The 16,096-nt window shown below is 50.1% G+C and overlaps 1 protein-coding gene across 1 annotated transcript in view; it reads left to right on the forward strand.

Annotated features, from left to right (window-relative positions):
- Positions 1-2,115: 2,115 nt before the first annotated feature.
- Positions 2,116-16,096, forward strand: part of EDAR (ectodysplasin A receptor) — a 30,876-nt gene continuing 16,895 nt past the window's right edge. The window contains exons 1-4 of the mRNA XM_049650159.1: positions 2,116-2,648; positions 3,374-3,496; positions 4,273-4,454; positions 11,531-11,616. Of these exons, the coding sequence (XP_049506116.1) occupies positions 2,562-2,648; positions 3,374-3,496; positions 4,273-4,454; positions 11,531-11,616 (478 nt within the window). The 5' untranslated portion in view covers positions 2,116-2,561. The remainder of the gene's footprint in view (positions 2,649-3,373; positions 3,497-4,272; positions 4,455-11,530; positions 11,617-16,096) is intronic.

A 16,096-nucleotide genomic window follows, 5' to 3' on the forward strand; every position in this document is an offset into this window, starting at 1 on the left:
GACTGCAGGCTGAGGTCACAGAATGGAAAGGAAACAAACAGGCCAGTAATCCTAGCCGCACTCGTCTCTGCATGTGGGTCCACAGTTCGAGCCTGTTCTCACTGACCCTTGAGTTAGAGCTTGTGCTGGGGTGGTGAGAGTTAAGCCAGAGCAGTGCCTGGGGAGGGGTCAGAGGTCCACAGTCATCAGCTGTTGTTTCCATTGTAGTGTTGTTGTTCTAGGAGGATATGGTGCTGAGGAAGGAACAGTAGACTCCGTGGAAGGCAGGAGAAGCAGTGAACGAGGGCCGGGTGGGCAGAGCTTTCCTGAAAAGGGCTCACCTGGCCATGGGTCTCCGTGCTATCATGAAAGTGGCCACAGGCACTAGGAAACAAAATCGTGGCCATGAGACTGGGTGGTGGCTGGATTCACCTGTGGGAAGAGATGTTTTGGGGACACCTCCATTTCTCCATCACTGTTGGAGCTATAGGGGCTCAGCTCCTTCCACTGTCACCTCTGATGGCTGGCAGGCAAGGGTGCTGCCCTGCTCAGGGCACTGGGGGTCCCCAAAGTAAAAACCAGGAGGTCACTTCTGGGAACAGCTTGGGAACAGCTCCCAGGCCAGGCCAGCTCCCACGTGCAGAGCTTCAAGGGAAGTCAGACCTTGGAAATGGAACCCTAACCAGAGGGCTGCCCTTGCCTTCCTCCCTCCACCCCGTTACCTTCTTTGAGAACTGGTAATCGTGGCAGAAATGCATCCAACACGACAGGCTTTGTTTTGCCTTGTGTATTTGTTTTTCTTTTCTGTCTTCTTGGGTTGGCCTGGGAACATCTTTAACGAGCCTTTCAATAAATGCTCTAGGTTGACACTCCGGTGCACCCAGCCCAGCCCTTCTCAGTATTTACAGGGAAGCCCTCCCAGGCTCAGCTATAATTGGAAGTCAATTACATTAGAAACCCTTAGTATTGTTCTTGGAAGGCCTCCAGGGCTGCAACTCTTCTGGGAAGAGCCTCTACCCCGTCTGTAGACCCAATGCAAACCCATCTCTGCTACCCACCATCCTGAAGCAAAGGCTGGGCTGCCACCATCATGAAGCTGGGGTGGCAGGCAGGGAGTTGGTTCCTAAGATCTGGTTGGGACTTTGTACCTTACCCTCCCCACCTGGCAGGACTGCAGGTGGGGCCTCCCTCTGCCTCCCTCCCTGCCTGTCCCAGCTTGCTCCATTGCTAGAAGGAAAACACCCAGAAGTTCACTGCTGGGGTGGCTGGGTGCTTTAATCTTGCCTCAGTTCATTTAGTGTGTCTCAAAAGTAAATGGGGCACTGAATTGCAAGACAGCAAGCGTGGTAGAAAGAGAGAAGAGGCAGCTTTTGTATCTCTTCAAGAGATTCTGGAAACCTAAGCCTTCCCCAAAGCCTCCCCACCAATGTTATTCACAAGTGAAGACACTTCAAGGTAAGCAGGGACAAGATGCTGGAAAGAGCCAAGCCCCCCAGGGCCCTGCCCCATTCCCCTTACTGACACAGTAGTAGCCAGTGGGCCCCTGTCTCTGGAATCACCCTTGGGACATCCTTCTCAGCCTGTTCTCAGAGTAATCAGATGCTTCTTCCCAAAGTGAAATGTCTTTATTGCCTTTTTTCCTGGTCACAAAGTTCACATCATTCTGACACTAGGAAATGTGTGGAAAGGGAGCGTTCCCCATAACCCACCACAGTCCATAGTCATTCCCACCCTATTTCACTCCTGCCAAAAAAAATCTTTATTGAAAATTTAGTGAATATCACTCCAGACCTGCTTCTGTGTATCACGTCCCATGTCTTTGTATAGTCAGGCTCCCAGGTAAGACTGCTTTCAGTTAGAAACACAGGCCTCCCAGTCTGAAAATGGAAAAGTGAAAAACAATACCTCCTCCTTCAAAGCAGTGCATTAATTTAGCAGTTGGTGAAAGCATCTAAACACCTGGGCTGTAGCCACCCTCTGTCTGTTTAGTGGCTGTGTGGCCCTGGGCATGTCACTACCCTCTCTGGGCTTCAATTGTTTCAGCTATAAAATTAAGTGGTTGGACTCATGCACTGAGTCCTTAATCACTCTGACAACAATCTGTTCTTAACAGAGACAAGAAGAGTCTGACTGTGGGTCCGGGAGAGAGGGCAGAGGGCTTGGGGGAGAGGCTATCCTGCCACCATCTCCAGGACTGCTCTGGAGCCAGAAGGTCAGGACCAGCCCTGAGTACCCCTTGACACACTGTGTAAAGCCAGGCTTCCTCAGACTCTGTGAGCAGGTGAACCATCTGCCATTGCCCTGGCTTCCATAATTGGCTCTCAGTGCACTCTGGACCTTTCGTCCTTGCTGGAGGTGGGGGGGGTGATACTGGGAGGACCATGGATGGAGTCAGTCCATGTGGCCTGGGGCTCAGCTTAAAACCTGCCTTTTCTTTTAGGGTGCATTCATTTCCTGCCTCACTTGCAGGGAGGCCCCTCACACCCAGTGGGACATGGCGGAGGAAGCCAGACTGAGGGTGGGGGCTGGGCTGTGGCCAGCCAGTGCGGGGGCAGCTCAGGCCCTACAGGCACCAGGGTGCCATGAAGTGTGTCTTTCAGGCAAGGCCCCAGGAGAAGATGGCCCACGCGGGAGACTGCAAGCAGATGCCCTGGCTCCCTGTCCTGGTGGTAAGTGCACCCTCACCCTGCGGAGCACCTGCAGTATGGCCCGGGAGGAGGTTCAGTGGGAGCTCCTTCACCTTCCACACTGCTGTAGGCCAGTCCCTTGGCCTCTTACACCTCAGTTTCCACAGCTGTGCAGTGGGATTAATGTTAACGGCACCTCCTTCACCAGGCTCTTTTGAGAGTGCAAAGCACTGAGCAGCACCCGGTCCAAATCAGACTTCTCCTCGGTATCTTCCTTTCTAGGGGTCTTTAAATGCTTCCTTGTGTTGCAGTCTATGTAACCCAGTGTCTGTGTGGTGAGCACCATGCCTGTGGTCCTATAGCTGAGAAAGATCCAGGCCCCCATCATGGGACTCCCCAAAGAGGAGAGGCTGCATGTGACTGAAACCTGCCTTTCTAGAGGCTCCAGGAAGAGGGCTGCCTCCTCCATAACCTTAGAGAGGCTGGAAGCAAGATTTCATGGGTGAAGAGAGTTTGGAGCAGGCCTCAAAGATGGGATGGAGTTTTGATGGAGGGGTAAAAGGAGATGCAGGAGTGAAACCAGCTGATGGGAAGCGAGTTGGCCTGCCCAGTTTATTAGCTGCAGTTTCTAGGATTTGGTACCACATGAGTAGTAGCAGGCCCCCACACCCAGACTCCTTCCTCTGCAACACGTGCATGGGGTGCTCACACCTGAGTGTGTCTCCAAGGAGGCACAGAGGCCAAAAGGACCCCCTTTCTTGTGGCAGGTGTCACTGCTGTGTTCAGCCAGAGCAGAATACTCCAGCTGCGGAGAGAATGAGTACTACAACCAGACCACGGGACTGTGCCACGAGTGTCCCCAGTGTGGCCCTGGAGAGGAGCCCTACCTGGTAAGGCCCCTGCTAGCTGTGCCTGGGCCTGGCACTCTCTATCACATGAGTGTTGCCCTCATCTGTATCACTCTACTTGTGGTTCCTAAGCTAAATCAGGCTAGTCACTATAGTCCTCAGATGTCACAATTAAAGGGTTGAAGCAGCAGTGAGCACAGAAACGGTGTCTCCCTGGCAAGGGAGATGGCCGAGCACTTGTTACAGATTTCTAAGGACCTGTTTTTAGTTTTTTAAAGGATGATTACTTTCCTACTCTTCTTTGATCAAGTAGGTTTCAAGCCATCTGGATTGGAGGATGACTGATGTCCTCCAGGAATGGCATACTGATTCCTGAGTGCTGCAGTGCCCCTCTTCTTTGGGAAAGCCTCATTATGTTGTTCTGTTAAGTGCTGAGCAAAACACCCACAGTGTCAGCATTCACGGTTCTTGTACAGAGCTGAGGACATCAGATGCCACAGGCTGCATCACTGGCAGGTTATCCCTTTAGCTGGCTGCCTTTATTCAGAAACCCTTGGGAGAGGGACAGTGTCTAAAGCCTAGAAGCACTGGGGAAAGAAGCTCAGAGTTGGAGATGCAAGGGGGTTGCAGTTAAGGCAGATCAGGAAGCCAAAGCCTAGCAAGAGAAGCTTCTGGAAACAGCTAGTGTGCTCATTGTGCGCAGTGTGCCCAATTCACCCACTGTGCCTGGTGTGCTGGTGCCCCAAGGACTGAAGGCCCAGTCGTGGTGGGTGTGGCTGCTGTACTCACCTGTATCCTCTGTCCGGTTTCTTGGCCAGTCCTGTGGTTATGGCACCAAAGATGAGGACTATGGCTGTGTCCCCTGCCCAGCGGAGAAGTTTTCCAAAGGAGGCTACCAGATATGCAGGCGTCACAAAGACTGTGAGGGCTTCTTCCGGGCCACCGTGCTGACACCAGGGGACATGGAGAATGATGCTGAGTGCGGGCCGTGTCTTCCTGGGTAAGCATGGCTGCTACCAGACAACACCCCAGGACACTTTGTGCAGAAAGCCCTGAATGTGAGCACCTCAGGCTGCAGTGTAGCATCACTCCTGCATTTGCCCATTCTATAAGGAGCAGCTCAGCAGGGAGGAGGGCATGTGTCTGGAGTCAGGAAGCACAGGGTCTAGGATGGTGAGTCCCACATCTTTCAGAGGATAGGCAGCCCACCCAGGCTCAGCTTCCAGATCTCTTAAGCGGATGTTCATCATAATAATGTCTTCTGATGACCCAAAACAAACAAACTTGTTGAATACTTACTATAAGATAACACATGTGGAATGCTTTGGAGAAAAGAAAACTAAAATTCTGATTAAATTTAGTGTTTTTGGTATTCTGGAAAAATCTGAGGGTACATATTCCTACTAAGGAATATGTGAGTCATTTGGTGCCTATAATTCCACCACAATTCTGTTATTTATCAAAAGTTATCCCATAAAAGCAAAGTGAAAATGCAGTTAGTGTGAAAGACAGAAAGATAATCTTCCTTCTCACAGGCAGGACACATTAGCAAGTTCTGCCTAGGAGAGCAAAGTGCAATCTTGACACTCAGATCTACCAAGCCACAGCTGTTGCTGCTGTCTCCCTCTAGTGGCCACATAGCACAATGCTTGGAAGGGTTACAAGTTCCCAAAAATAAATAAAAAATGTTGAAAAAAAAAAAATTTAAAAAAAAGGGTTACAGATAAAACTGAAAGCAGTGACAAAGGCGGCATGGTAGTAGAGGTGGTACAGGTGGTAGAGGTGGTGTGGTGGTAGTGATGATGGAGGTGGTGATGGTGATGGAGACAGTGGCAGTGATGATAGAGGTGGTGGGGATGATGGAGACAGTGGCGATGGTGGAGGTGGTGATGATGGAGGAAGTGGTGGTGATGATGAGGGTGGTGGTGACAGAGGTGGTGGTGATGGAGGTTATGGTAGTAATGATGGTAGTAGTGATGATAATGATGGTGGTCATGGTAATAGTGGCATTTTGAATAGCACACTATACTTTGCAACCCATTTGTGCGCATTATCTTTCTAGATCTCTGTCTTGGATTAAGAGGAGAAAGAAAACAAGGAGGATATATCCAAACAAGAACACCAGGCATTAGTCTGTAAGAAGAAGGAAGTATAAGGAAGGCATAAAGACCCACCAACTTCAGAATAGATTGAAAGTGAATAACTCTTTAAAATGAGGAGATCTTTTAAAATTACAGAAATTGACCTTAGTTCAAATTTGTGACTGAGAAGCATTGATTCCCATGGCTTCCACCACCATCTTTCTACTGGGGACCATCCCCCAGCCCTAGTCTCTCCCATTTTCTGTCTTCAGTTCAGACCTACCTCCAGAGCTACAGACCTTCATTTCCAAATATCTGCTTGACAACTCTATGTCAGTGTCCCTGACACAGAGTATGATTCAAACATATTGGTCAAATTAATAAAGAAAACATGGAATCTTATTACAGAACCTTATTTTTCAATATGCAAAAAATCAGGTAATACACAGGAATTAGACTATTCTCTTAAAAATGTGATAAAAATAAAAGTTCTATAGGTGACAGTCTTTAATTTAATTGTTGAGGCTGTTGTGTTGTGGGGGCTCCACCAAAAGGAACATGTTAGGAGAAGCAGAATCAATGCATTCCCACCCAATGGTACAAGCATCCATTGAAGGACTGCTCTGCACAGACGCCATGCTTGAATGAGACAAATTCAGTATGCTCTTCACATTAGGTGACTAGAACTAGTCTCTGAAAATATATATGCTTCCTGGAACTTCATCTTCACTGGTTTTTATTGGTGCAGATACATAATTCATGAAAGATACACAGAGTTTCACGGATTAACTATAAGTGTGCCAAGGAAAAGTGTGCACACCTTGCCATGCTCACCTTGGAAAGTAAATAACCCTCTTTGCAAAATTTCAACTTATTCTCACAGTCTCTCAGGGTGAGAATCTGACTTGACATTCACGACCTAGCATAACCGCTTCTGCATTTGTTTTAGTAAACCTGTGAAGTCAGAGCCTACTAGGTAGGCACTAGTGAGGCAAAGAGGAAAGACAGTTTTCTGTGAAGGTGACAAGAAAATCAGTAACCACAGCATAGTATGGTAGGTGTACACGGTGTTCTAGAAGTCTGGGAAGGACCCCTCGCTTCATGGTTGGGGTGGTGGGTCGGAAGGGGTCTCAGAAGACTTCTCAGGGTGACATTGGGAAGGTGGGAGTTAGGCTAAGAATTAGGACAGAGCTCTCCAAGATGCTCAGGGCAAAGCTCAAAGGGGCAAGCAACCTGGTGTGATGTGGAGCTGAGGGTCCCTGTGGCTGCAGAGGAGGCATGCCCAGGGGTTGTGGAGAAACCAGAGAGGGGGGCAGGGGCCAGAGGGAAAATGGCTCTGGAGAACGATGTTGAAGACACTGGTCGTTAGCTCAGTGTGGAAGCAGACCACCATGCAGACTTCTAAGCTGGTATAGGACACAATTGGACTGTACCTTGGAATGATCCTTTTAGCAGCAGTGAGGAAAATGTGCTGTGTAGGGAAGACATAGGAGCCCAGGGGCGTTGTGAGAACTGGGGCAAAGTGGGAGCCTTAGGAATTGGAAGGAGAGGAAACATGAGCGCTCACTGGAAGATAGCATTGACCAGAGTTGCAGACCAAGGGCGTGGGGGGTGGGGGAAGTATATTTTGAAAAGGAATCTCAGATGTCTTCCTTGGCCAGCTGTGTGGACAGTGAGACCCACTTGCTAAGAGGTGGGATACTGGAGGAGGAGGAATTTTGGAGGGAAGGTGAAGGGAGGGTGGAAGAGGTGTGTGTGTGACTTGAGGTGGTTGTAACATCCAGACCAAGCTATCTGACACAGAGATGGATAAACAGGTATGAAGTTCAAGTCAGATCTGCAAGTCATCTCTGCATTAATGGTGTTGTCCAGACAGGCTGTTCCAGTGAAACAGAAGGGGAGCATGGGTAGATGCAGAATGGAGCCTCACTCACAGCATTGCTGGCTTTGTCCCAGCAGTGGCTCAGACCATACATGCATCCCACAGTGGTCTCTGAGATTCAGCCATGGCATAATTACAGATGATCTAGAAGGGGCAATGATTATGCATATTGAGCAGGCTGTTTCATTCTTATCTTTAGGCTACAAAGACTTTCTAGCCAGAAAGCACAAGCCCAGGAACCAATGCAGTAAATAACCTTGTCCTGTAAGCAGGTGCCAGCTTGGTCACTAGAAAGGGTGTTCTGTGACAGTGAAGACAATTTCCTTGGTCCCAATATATTTACCAGAAAGATTACCAGTGGAATAGTTGTGAGTGCCCTGCTTCTAGAAGGCTTCAAAAGATAAGAATGACCATCTGTAGATTAATGGGGAAGCCAGCATCTGTACTCTTAAAAGGGTCTTCCGAGCTCTGAAGTCTTGAGTAACTCGCTCCCTGCTCCACAGGAACAGCGACCTCCTTCTTCCACACCTTGACTGAATCACCCAGAGCACTCATTGAGTGGATGAAGGCCACTGTGCCGGAGATACGTCTCAACTTTCATCTCACTGCATCCTTCACAGATATGAAGATGTAGTTGGTTTCCAGTTTGGCCCTGTAGTGTGACAGACCATTCAAATAAGTCACTCCCAACCCCAAGGCCACTGTAGCAGAAGGCCCCTACTTTATCTCTGGTCCCCCAGCCTCCTCAGAGGGGCTCTATAGAGTACTGTGCTTGTCAGGAGAAGGCTCCAGAGCCTCAGGACCTCCCGTCTCCTGTTACCCACCATAGGCCCAGAGAACAAATGAGGCTCTCATGCTCTGTGTCACAGGGGAGGGTTACCAGGAGTCTGGGTAAGCTGGCGCTGTTCACTCAGTGAAAGGCTGTTTTCATGGAGTCCATGTGGCTGCCAGGCCACAATGCAGGCCGCCACGGATTTGTCTTCCTAACACCATAGGCTCCCTTGGCCCTGCCCCCCTTGTGGTTTGGCAGGCATGCTCCCCTTATTCTTTGCCCTCTCTGCTGTGCGTCAGTATGCGGCTGAGATGCTGGCAGAACAATGAGCATACATGGCTTTCCTGTTGAGAAATGCTGTGTGGGAGGACAGGGAACAAATCAGGAGAAGAGGAAGACATGGAGGTTTTATTTCATAGCCCACCCCCACCCCCTGCCAGGGCAGCGTCTTATCCATGGCTGGCAGTGGCCCATCTTACCTTCTGTTGGCCGGTTTCCAGTCCACGTCCACTCCCTTCAAATAAGGCATTCTAGGGTTGTTGGAAGGCCAGGTGAAGGACACAGTTCTACGTGCCTCATTGTGTGGGAAGACAACATCCAATGGCTCCATCACATCCATTACAAGCTTAGGAGCCCTGAGGAAAGGAAATCTTTGGGTGAAATCTATATATCTGTTGACATGGAATAAGTCAACCCCTTCATAGAAGATTCTAGAGGCCCCATTTAAACTGCGTTTTATCTTTCTCCTTACCTTAATCAACCCTTGAGGAAAAAAACAAAAAACAAAAAAGAACTAAGAAAAGTCAAAACATAGATCAAAGTGTAGGAAATCAGGCCTCTACAGAAAGACAGAGGGACCCAATACTCTGTGGCAGGGCCACAGACCCCTGAATGAACACCCAGCTTCAAGCTGATGGGAATCTGTCAGATAGAAGCAGCCCAGCAATGATTCTCCACTCCTGTGTAGCCAGACTGAGAGGTCTGGGTGTAAGCTGCAGCACGAGTTGCTGAGGTTAGCCCTGAAGAGGAAACACACCTGACAATGTTCTGGGCAGTGGTACATGCCTGGAAATGCGAGAGGCAGTTCACATGCCGACTTAGGCTGGGAAGTTCCTCTGGAACCAATTTATTTTTTTCGATGTATTACCTTTCAGTATTTTGTTTCTTGGCTACGTTATTTAATATGTCACACAGCTTGGTCCAGACACAGTATCAGGACAGGAGGCCCTGCTGCAGCCCTCCCGAGCCCCCATGGGAGTCAGACAGACCCCCCCGCCTTGGGATGAAAGCGAGAAGGAACTGTGTGTGAGGAAGGGCAGCAGACCCGCCCCCAAGTGTGCACAGAGCGTGGCGGCCCCAAGGACCCATCAGGGAGCCGTGTTCTAAGCCCAGGCATTCTCCACCCGCTGGGCAGCTGCGGCTCTTCATCTCAGACAGAGCTCAGAGCTCAGATGTCAAACAGGGTAGGTTTAGCTGTGCTGCTTCTTTTTTAAAAGGGAGGAAGAAAGATGCACAGAATGCCCTCAGGGCCCTCGTCAGGCTGTGAACTTTGAACTTCTGTGGAGGAGAACTTAGTGTTGTTCATTTGATTTTTCCAACCAATGTTGGCCTAGAACCATGCCTCCTCAGTGCCCTGCACAGTTAGTAGGAATATAGCTATGAGCAAGGCTGGCCCTGAGGGACTCCCAGGCCAGGCACACCAACAGTCCTGATCCAGCAGAAGAATGTGCCCGAAGGGGAGGTGAGGACTAACTCAGAGCCCCAAGTGCCAACAGTGGGTCTGGATGTTAGAAATCAGGGGGCTGGTCTGAAGCCTGTCACCCTCATGAGGCCACACACAGACACGTGCCACCTCTTGGGAGCAGGTGCTCCATAGGCCCCACTGTCACTTCCTGTGTCCCAGGCACAGATGCCTTATGGAGAGTAGCAGAATGTTTGAGAGAGGCTTTTTCCAGAAGGCTTAACTGTAAAACTGGCTGTTGTGGCTTCTCTGAGGGCTGTTTTAAGATTGACTAATTAATGTTTATGAGATACACAGGGATCTGAGGATAAAAGGCCCTGAGGAAGGGCAGGCAATTATGATCATAATGTTATTGGTAATGGTCCAGCTCATGGAGGCTGGAGTCCAAAGACAACCCCAGCACCCCTGCCATGCTGCCACCTACCCTGCCATCAGTGGGGGCCTGGGTGTGCACGGCTAATAAGAAAGAGATTAAAAACCAACCATGGAAAAAGCCAATAGTGAAGAGGGATTTTTCATCTCTTGAAATCATAAGGAAAAATGTTGGCACCAGCTCACGTTACTTAATCGACCTCTCATGATGTGATAAATGGTTTCATGATCACCGCTGAATGTGTGTTTATGAAAAGCAGGCACATGCCAAGAGAGGTGCCAAAGTCTGCATGTGGAAAGGAGCCAGAGCCTGTGAGCACTGGAGGTGAGGATCGCCAGGTCCAAGGGGTCCTGACTCAGGGTACAGAGCTCTGCAGGCTAGCGTGGTCATCAGGGCTGGCACACTGACACTGGGAGGCTCCAAATACGTGGCATCAATGGGGGTAAACGACTTCACAGTCTTATTGTGAATGATTTCTCTGTTTCATTCAGTACATGCCACCCCAGTGTGAACACTTGAGCTCATGCAGGGTCTGAGTCAGGTGCTTCCTGAGGTGGAAACAAAGGAATTTCAGTTATGACCTGGTTGTATGTCAGGCCAACCCTAAGGCCTTCTGCGTTGACCTCTCTAGACATTGCTGCTTTCTGTACAGTGCAGCCAGCTCCATTCAATCTCAGCAGGCATGCAGAAGGTCTGTGAGGTGCCAGTATCGTAAGGGCTCATAGACATATTTGCCAGTAATCCCGCCAGGCTAGAGGTTCTGAGACAGGCTTTTGCTGAGGGGGGGAAGCTCCTCCTCCAGGGGGATCTGGCTCGCTGGCTGGAACTCCCAGAGAGCTAATCAGGGTCTACATGTGGTAGGCACACAGACACTTTGGTCGATGATGTGGATGAAGATGATGAGGACACACACACACACAACAAATTCATCAGTGAAAACAATCAAAAAGGAAAGGAGATTTAAAGGCCCAAAGTGGCCTATTGTTGGAAAAACTACTTTTCCATTTCAAGACATGCTGAAAACTCCCAGGGAAACTCAGTGGTCAAAATGGGCTGCTATTTCTGAGGGTTCCTGATTCCCATGGCATGTGTCTCATCCCTGACTTTGGTTACACTTTGATCATGCTTGGATCATGCCTGAATCATGGGCATGCCAAGTGATCAGTACTTGCTTGTGGTGACACCTGGCTCACCTGTCTGCTTTGTCTTGTCTCGCCCTCCCTGTAGCTACTACATGTTGGAAAATAGACCCAGGAACATCTACGGCATGGTCTGCTACTCCTGCCTCCTGGCACCCCCTAACACCAAGGAATGTGAGTGCCCTTGTCCTTCCATTGGAACACTGCTGCTTCAGCACTGGTATCTCTTGTTATGCGGTGTTGTAAAAATAAGCCAGTCCCAGCACCCAGGCAGATGAATACAGTGAAGGCATAAACAAAAATGCTCCCATGGCCTGGCCAGTCAGGCAGCAGGTCCCTGAAGGGAAGTCTGCTATAGCTGAACCATGAGTCAGTCACCTGACACCTTGAACAAGTTTTGTCATCTGTGACATGGGGCTTTAAAATCTGAACCCTCCATCTCATGCAATTATTGGAAAGACCAATGAGATCACAGTTGCCAAGGTATTTTTGCAAAGTCCTGCAAAGTACTAGACAATTTTAAGTTCTTGTACATACATTTCAAACCAGATGAGACCAAGGGAAAGATGAGGAGTGGTCACAGTGAATGAACTGGACTCCACAAAGCCCATGTAATCAGTGAGGCTCGCAGATTCAGAGTCCCACCTTAAGCTGTCTCTTTCCCCTTCTCATTCTGGTTGATTCTCACTGCATGTATCTGTGAGGAAGGGCCAGGGACCTCTGCTCCAGAGAATGTAGCATGTGGCCCCTTGGATCTATGGTCTGGAGAGACGCCATGGAAGAGAGTGGGTGGACAGCTGTCCCTGGGCTGCAGGAGCCCTTCCTTGCTCTCCCCCAGGCCCACTCCTACCACAGGGCAGAAGAGGGGCTGTGCGGGGACCCTGCCTCTCCCCCACTCCATGTTCTCACCATATTCCTGCCTAGGGGAGTAGAACAAGGGCCTGCCCTTAAGAGCAGTGGGAGGGAGGGAAGGAGAGAAGCAAACAAGGAGCACCACTCCACACCGCGCCCCCCCCCCCAGCACCTTATGGTTCAGGGGGAGGAGATCCCCAAGTGGGCAGGTGAGCATGTGGCAGGTTGCCCCTGGGGGGCCATCCCTCTTTCCTAGATAACTTCAGTAGATGCACTGGCAGTAATGGATTTGCATATCTTTAAAGCTAAGCTTTGTACCCAGCCACATGCTCATTAATTCACAAATTGGGGGAGGGCCAAGGGCTCCAGGCTTCCAGCAGGTCCCGTGGTGAAGTCTGCTCACCATGCCACTGCCTCCTGCTAGAGGATCCCAACTGATTCAATACCAGATAGTTCCGGGATGGAGTTCTCACTGGGAAGATGTGAGGCACTCCCCCACCTATGCAGAAAAGTCTCTTTGCGTGAAGAACCTGGAAAACAAGCTCACACACATGAGGTTTGTTCTTGCCCAGGCCTTCCATAACCAGCCAGATGGCTGGAAGAGCTCTGAGGCAGGGGAGGGGTGCCTCCCTCCTCTTGCCGTCCAACAATGGGGTCCACGACACGGGGAGAGAAAGCAGAGCCCCTGAGCCCTTGACACTTTGAAAATAAGTGCATCCTCTCCCCAGCCCCCAGCCCTGAATTGCTTAACTGAAAACCAGCTTCCAGTAAGGCCTTGTAGTGGGTTCATAGCATCCAGCCCTAAAAGAGGCCAGCAAAGACACTGAAGCCAAGAGTCAAGGGGCAAGCCTCCAGACCTCTGTCTGCCAATCTGGAAAATGGGGAGAGGTAACCAGCTAGGTTGTGGGGTGTCATGGTGAATGGAGCCCTGTCTGGGTCAGGGTCTCAAGTGTGCATGTGAGAGTTTCTCTCTCCAGCTCTGGGGTCTGCACTTCCCCCATGCACCAAGCTTCAGTCCCAAGATCTTTCAAACCAAGGCTCCTGCTCAGGAGCAGCCAATAGAATCAGAAAAGCTGGTTGTGACCACAGCCTCCATGAAGACCCTGGGACTCAAATCCATAGGACTGCCTTCAACAGCTCCACCCCAGGAGAGCCAGGAGAGTCAGTGAAGCCTCATTCATCAGGATCCTGACATCGCTGGCTGGCTGTCCCAGTCCCATCAGGTGCTGCCTTTCCTGAGCCTACAGTCAGTGGTCAAGAACTCCTTTGCCTCCAAGCTGAGACGCTCCCTCTAGTTTTGATGTGATTTACCTGGGCACTTGCTGCATGAAACTACCCAGAGTCAGTGAGTAGCAGAGTGTACAAACCTGTGGTCAGAGAGCCTGGCATGGACCCTGGGCAAAGCATATAATGCAGACCTGGAGCTGGCCAGTGGTGACAGGAGCCCCCTGAAAGACACCCATGCAGGAGTCTGGAAGACACCATACCAGAGAAGGCCAGCCAGGAGCTGTCACATCTCCCCCCACCCTCTAGGGCACTCCCCCTCTCTCTGTACAGGGGTTCCTCTTCCATCTTACAGAAGCATCTTCCCTACACAGCTCTATGAAATGTAGGGTGAAGGGGCCATTGTTTGCGATCATCTTGCCTTTGGGCCAGTTGTTCTCTCTCATGAGAACAGAAATTAGTGGACGTTACTGTGGAGCCTGGTATTCAGGGACTGTGAAAAACCCTGCAAGCCAGGAACCACCCTCCATCTGTTTTCTCTCCTGTATAATTGAGAAACTAATATCCTCTCAGTATGCCAATAGGGCTGACCTACGTGCACAAAATACTTGCAGTATTGAAAGCACAAAGCAAGTGCAAATGAGACTTCTCTCTAAACCAACTAGAGTGCAACAGGGAGACCCCTGGATGCTCATAGCACCCCCAGAGGAGCCTCCCCTCCTCCCTGCTTGTGACCTGCCCATAGGAAAGTGTGCAGCTTCCTTCCAGATGCAGCAATGACCGCAGTCACTTCCAATCCCATCCCTATCTGGGTCCTGGCAAATCAGCGCCAGATGGAAAAAAAAGAAGAAGCCCAAGTCAAAGAGCACTATTCACTTGGTGAACCAGCACTGTCTGTTTTTATTTCCCGCACATTCTGAAGAACTTATGCCTGAGGGCTGCCTCATAAAGGAATCTGTGGTGTGATAACACAGAGGTGGCCTGGTGCCATAGCCAGGAAGATTTGGGTTTCATTATGAGTTTCCCCTCTTGGGAAAGTTACTTAACTTTATGCCTTAGTTTCCTCATCCTTAAAATGTGGATATCTGTGTCATAAGATGTGGTGAGGGATGGTGCATCAACCGTGGATGATGAGTCCACCCAGTACCACACAGGGTGCTCAGGGAGCAGATGGCAGAGTTCCACAGCCCAATGGGTGAGCATGGCCCCACCCCAGGTAGCCCACACTGACTTTCTGTCCCCCACCTGCCCCAGTGGGACCAGACCAACAGGAGCTCACCCTCACAGAATGCTGGAGGGACCAATGAGTCAGGTCCGGGGCTGGGTCCTCACTTGTCCCAATGTCCTCATTTTTATTATCCCTCCTCCGTGACGACAAGCCCTGCATCGGGCCCAGGATAGACTCAACCAGAGTCTGTTTTGGAGAATTCTGCTTAGGAAAGCTGTGGCAAGTTTCATTCAGATGCCATCATGCAATGCCCACTAAATGTGGAGCTGTGGCATTCCCAAATGCCAGCGGCCAGCTGTTTCTAACACAGTGTCTCTCAAACTGGAATGTGTACACCCATCACAGAGTCCTGCTAAGAAAGAGATCCCGACAAGGCAGGTCTGGGGTGGGTTCCTAGACTGCATTTCCAGGGAGATCCTGGAGACACCCTCCTGCCAAGTTTCCAGCAGCTTTGCCCATTGTTCCAGGCTCCGCCACTGGGGGGCACTGGGCCAACACAGCATCCTGGGGGCACCTGCGCCGACAGCTCTAAGAATCAAACAAACCACTCCTGAAAATCCAACCTGTTTGCCCTATGCAGAGAAGACCAGCAGTCTCTAACACATACAGCATATTTATAAACTGTGTGGATTAACAAACCACAAAGGCCCCATAAGTCCTGTCATCACATTGAATAGAGGTATTACTGCATTGAGCCACAGGCTTACAGTTCTCAAAATCCTCTTGAGGAAAATGGGCCTACACCATGTAGAACCCCCACCTCCCCTACCTACTGTCCAAGTCAGTCTGCCCCGAACACACCAGTGAGCTAAGCAGAGCCAGGACCCACTTGCTTTCATTTTAATATAGACCTTGTGTGAAGATGTCTGCCTATTTTCTGGGCCTATGGTTTTCATCTACTTCTCTGACTCTGTGTGTAAAGGACTTATCTCTGCTTATTCAAAGCTAGGCTCCAGTGGGAGCATTATGCTGTGTAAGATAGACCAGTAGTTGGTCACCCGACAGAAACTACTGAGAAATATGTTCACCTAACAATCCATTCTAAGGAGGCCAAGTGGACCCAAAACGTGCCATGTGTTGGAGTGGAGGGAAACCTCCCGGACACCAAATACTTGTGTTAGTACTGAGTTAACCCTCATTAGACCAAAGGGGAATCTGGAATAGGGAAATTGCCATGCAGTGGCCTGGTGGCCTGGTGGCCTGCTGTACTCAGGGCACCTACCCACAGAGATAGACCTCTAATCATGCAGCCTTCCTGCCTACCCTCCCTCTCTCCCTGGGATGTGCTCAGAACAGAACATTTTTCTAGTAGGCTCAGGGATCATTGAACAGCCAGAGAACACCCCACCC

This window comes from Panthera uncia, assembly GCF_023721935.1.
Source record: "Panthera uncia isolate 11264 chromosome A3 unlocalized genomic scaffold, Puncia_PCG_1.0 HiC_scaffold_11, whole genome shotgun sequence".
Taxonomy (NCBI): Eukaryota; Metazoa; Chordata; class Mammalia; order Carnivora; family Felidae; genus Panthera; species Panthera uncia.